The following is a 5,000-nucleotide window of genomic DNA, read 5'->3' as shown; positions in this document are numbered from 1 at the left end:
TGATTGGCTGTTACCGGTACATTGCGTGGTAAATTGACGCGAGCATGACGCGCACAACGTTGTCTAGGGTGCTTTCCATTATGCCTGACCATCAGGTCCGAGATCAGTGGAACTAAGCAAGAAAAAATGGAACGACATTTTTCATCAAAAGTAAATTTCTAACCAGACCGAAGCGTTCCATTTACGTTTCGACCGAAATTTCGGTTACATCACAGTGAAATGGGACTGGAAACGAGAAGTTTTGTAAATGGAACGGCACGTTTCGACCGGACCGGACCGGTCATAGAGGACCACCCCCAGAGGGGGTCCCAAATATTCCGGTCGGACCGAACCAAAACGGACCGTTCCATTTAACTTCAGCCCGAAATTTCCGGAATTTTGGCTTTATGGAAAGCACCCCTAGACTCTTATCGACAACGGCAAATTAGCCAATCAGATTGCAAGATTACAAGCAATTGTGGTAAAAACTTACTTGGCTTTCTCTCTTCCTCGTTCTTTGTTGTCGTCATCCATCGTAAAGCTCCTGCTGTGTGAGTAACAAAAACGTTGATCATAGAAATCAGAGAAATGACCAGTGTATGAAATTTCATATATTCTAAAACCAATGCTGATGAAAGAGAATTCTTTCGCGCTGTAGATTACCTCCTCAATGGCAGAGGGGAAGTTGGTTTGGGACTCAGAGTAGTTCTTGAAGATGTGCCTCGTCCAGACCGTGTTAATAACCCAGGATTAGGAAGCACAGTTACCTGGAAAAAAACACAGAGAAAGGGGAAACACATGTAGATCAAATAAACTCTGAGTGCCCAAGTCATTAACACCTGCCTCCCTCCTGCACCAAGACATTTGTTAGGCTCTTTTTTGTCTACTTGGGATAGATAATATTAGTATTCAAACCATACCGTTTCACCCGGTTTTGAGGCTCTCCGGACAAGTGCAGTCTTTGGGGAATGTCCATTGCCTCTCTCTTGCCATCTTCAGTGTCTTTATTACGAGTTGCTGTAAACAAAGTTAGAACTGTGTTGAAGCTTAAGAACAGCAGCAAATAATTTATTGCCAAAATGGATTAAAACAGAGCTAAAATTACCAGAAGACTTGTCTTTTCGCAAACTGCTTCTAGTTGCATTACCCTTCTGAAGCTTTGGAAGTTCTTTCTTGGATGCCTAGAACAAGAATAATAATAATGTTATTGTGAAGGTGCTACTTATGATGAGACAAACCATAATGGGCTGTAAAAAGAATATCATCAAATTTACACATTACTATTCGAGTGTCCCACCCACTAAAATTTTTTGCCTTTCTAATTCCTGATAAATGTCTTTTACAGAGATCAGAGATGTACGTGTGGATGAGTACTGCTTTCCTGACGTGAGAAAGGAATGAACAGTGAAAGATGAAGTGGAAAAGGCAGGAGAGTGATATGCATATATGCAATGTCATTGTATATTACTCACTGTAACTACATTGGATATGAAAATAACAGGACAAGAATCCTCCTGAAACTAGTTAAAAGTCATCAGTTTTAACAAATGACGTAAAAGAATAACATATTAGCAATAACAATTAAGTCACTGCTGCACAAATACCTTGGATGACGACTTATAATTTCCAAACAGCATGCTAAATCGCCGAAGACCCTTCCCCGTAGCTTCATGCTTTTCCTGAAATAAAAAATGAAGTAACCAGGCCCATGTATTTTACAGCAATGTCTAGACTGCACATAAGGAGACACATAACATCATATAATTATTATTGTCCCATTAACTCTAAGTATCAAGTACATATTTGCAACGTCGTACAACAAGTCAAGATAGTGTTCATGTTACTTTTGGGTTTCACAATCATTTGTATTCCTCTTGTAGTTAAAAGATTTACTTGGTTAAAAATTTTTCAGACTATGTTCAGATTTTCTACCAAGGAAAATTTTAACTACAACATTTACTTGAAAAGTAGTGTTAAGAGGGCACTTTGTGATGCATATATACATTTAACTGTATTTATTCACAGAACAGGTGAAAGAGGAGACTTTGTGATGCTTTAAAAGTTGGCGTGCATCTTATTCCTTTCAATCCAAGATGCAATTAGATTGAGGATACTGGGGGGATCAAGAAAATAGCAACTCAGATCCTCCAGCATGACTATTCCAGGGGTGAGGGGTAGGGGTTGGGGGTGGTTGGTGTGGACGGAGGTGAACGGTACCTGCACAGCTGAAACAACAAAGCCTTTACAAAAATGGCCTAAACACTATGCTTTAGATAATGTTTATGTCTAAGGTTAGCATTTTTGTAAAGGTTTGGGTTGTTTCAGATATGGTACCCTTCACCCCCTTCCCCCCCTCCCCTACCCTTCACCCCCTATCCCTACTCCCAGAATAGTCATGATGCAGATCCTTCGAGTATTGGTTAAAGGAAGTTGTACACAATTTTTTTTTGCACAGGGAAGCTTGAACACGATTAATTTAAGTATTAAAACATATGCACCTTTTCTGCTTCTTCCGAATCATCAGCACTTTCAGGGCCACTGAAAAAAATATATATTACAGCAATGTAACATGTTGCAAAAAGAACAGAATCTAATTCGTCTTTTTTCTCATTACTATTCCTATTACCCTTCTTGAAACTGCAGAATTAAGCACATAATTACAGTACTTTTCACAATATCTTAGACAAAAATCACTAAATCTTAAATTTCTTACTTTTCACCCGCACACTCTACCAGAGACAATCTGCTTTGTACTTTATGTTGTGACTCCCTGTAGCAAAAAACAATGATTTGCAATTAGGTGATTGAATGATTGTTGTACTTACCAACAAATCAAGGTTTCATTGGGATGATATACATTGTATTCAACATCTCCAGACATTGTTCATAATATCATTATTATTATTATTATTATTATTATTATTATTATTATTATTATTGTTGTTGTTGTTTTAAATAATGATTAAATTCTTGCACCAAAATACATAATAAAAACAATATCATACAAAAGAAAAAGAAATACAGTAAACACTTGCATTATTGCCACAACAAGTACTTTTGTTACTGCTAAAGTAGCATTCATAACTGCGATGATCTCAGCACTTAACTTATTTTTTCCCCTCAGTTCAAATGTATGTTTCTTAAAACAGTGTTGTTCATATTACCATCATTATCAATTTTTACCCGTAAATTGCTGTGGTTTAAACAGTTATACTTTGTTCACTTTTCATTGCCGATATTATGATTATTAACTCTTTACCTTAATTATGACTGTACTTTACCTTATCGTAGATAGAGCATGTAAGGAGTACCACTTCTTCACCCCTTTAGCATTTATGTGCAGTTGACGCTGTTTTCGACTGCACAGAACATTAACAGAACAAAACAGCTTACTGATTACTTGTCATCAACAGTGTTAAACTTTAAATTGTCAAATTTTAATTGTTACTCCATTATTTCAACATTATTTGTAATAAGTTGCAAACTGTTTCCTTCAAAACGAAAAATAACGCTTCAAGGTACATGTAGTTTGATTTAACAAAGTACAATCTTCAAGAATTGCAAGTTAGTCTCATCAGCCTTTCATTGTTTTTAATAAATTAATTAGTTAGTTTTGTAAGTTACTATTTAAGACTTCTTTGCACATATTTAGATAAAACACTACCCACCTAGATTAGCAATTGCTATTTGCGGGATGGTGTAGCCTTTACCATAATAATGTAATGTTTATCACTCAAGTTTAATTTGATTAAATTTTTGCAAGAAAACCAGGTTAACATTATTCATAAAGAGTATTACATGTATCAACTATAATAATTATTATTAAAATCACAACATTTTGATTGTGAGTCTGCAATTTTTCATGAGTGAAAGGTAAGGAGCCAAACATAAGATTTATACCGCCAGTACTGGTCAGTGAGTGACACATTAGTTTACCGCATGCTCAGCATCCAGGCTCTCTTTGTTTTCTCCTTGTGTGTGAATACTCACTCGGTTGTCTGCAATCGCTCTGATTTATTAAAGCCACAGTTGTGGTACGAATCGTGCTTTCAATCTACCGTTGCTCCATTCACTGGCATACGGTAAAAAATCAAAATTACAATAAGAATGATAAAAATATCTTTGAGGATATTAAGTGCTAATAGGAATTTATAGTAGAATTAAGTATAATTTGCCTGAGCACTTTTTTGAATAGTCTGCTTCACTTGTAATAGCAGTGTGCCAGGAATCCAATGTTTTTCTTGCACAGAAATTTCCCCTGTCCATTACTTGTGTTTAATCTTTAAGTTAATAGAGCAGTTGCATGGCTGGCATTGATTTTACAATATAAATTTTAAGTCAGCACTATTATCATTCACTCATCCAAGATTGCAGACTGCATGGCAATCAAAAGCTTGTAATTTTTAGATGCTTCTTAAAGTGCCCCTGCGACCAAAAAATCAATTCATATTTTTCTTTGGATTTCAAAATAATTATTATGTTAACTAAACACTAAGCCACCAAAGTTTTAAGACGTGATTTCAAAAAGACACTTGTTTATTTTAACTACTTACTTACAAGTCTGCAATTACTGTCAGATCTTGGGAGAGCTGCATCAAGGAGAAAATGATGTCCAAGGCTCACTAGTCTAAGAATGCAATGTGAGTGTACATGTACGTACGGTGCAGAATTTAAATACACAGCATGGGAGTTTTGGGCTTTCAGACTTTAAACTCCCATTTTGCATATATAATAAGCTGCATTCACATCCTGAAATGTTAAGCTAGTCAGCCTTTGACATCACTTTTCCCTGGATCCTACCCTCTGAGGTCCAATCAGTCAGTTTTGAATGTGAGTAATAGTGGACCATGTAATCCAAAACTTACACTCAAACTAAAAGGCCTTTGGATATAAAAATCAAAGCTCAAAATCAGGTGTTAAGCAAACACACTTTCAAAATCTGAAGAAAAAAAGGATGTGATTTTTTTCATCACAGGGGCACTTAAACCAGAGAACCCATTTTTTAAAAACAAATGATGTCC

The 5,000-nt window shown here is 36.1% G+C and overlaps 1 protein-coding gene across 1 annotated transcript in view; it reads right to left on the bottom strand.

Annotated features, from left to right (window-relative positions):
- LOC137984630 (rho guanine nucleotide exchange factor 28-like) overlaps positions 1 to 5,000 on the bottom strand; it is a 56,785-nt gene that overhangs the window by 23,442 nt on the left and 28,343 nt on the right. Inside the window, 9 exon segments of the mRNA XM_068831835.1 lie at positions 473 to 526; positions 643 to 746; positions 900 to 943; positions 946 to 996; positions 1,085 to 1,160; positions 1,584 to 1,658; positions 2,478 to 2,517; positions 2,693 to 2,749; positions 3,261 to 3,338. Coding sequence (XP_068687936.1) covers positions 473 to 526; positions 643 to 746; positions 900 to 943; positions 946 to 996; positions 1,085 to 1,160; positions 1,584 to 1,658; positions 2,478 to 2,517; positions 2,693 to 2,749; positions 3,261 to 3,338 — 579 coding nt within the window.

The sequence above is a fragment of the Montipora foliosa genome, chromosome 2 (genome assembly GCF_036669935.1).
Source record: "Montipora foliosa isolate CH-2021 chromosome 2, ASM3666993v2, whole genome shotgun sequence".
Classification (NCBI taxonomy): domain Eukaryota; kingdom Metazoa; phylum Cnidaria; class Anthozoa; order Scleractinia; family Acroporidae; genus Montipora; species Montipora foliosa.
Note: the sequence above shows the minus strand (reverse complement) of the source record. Positions and strands in the feature narration are given on the sequence as shown.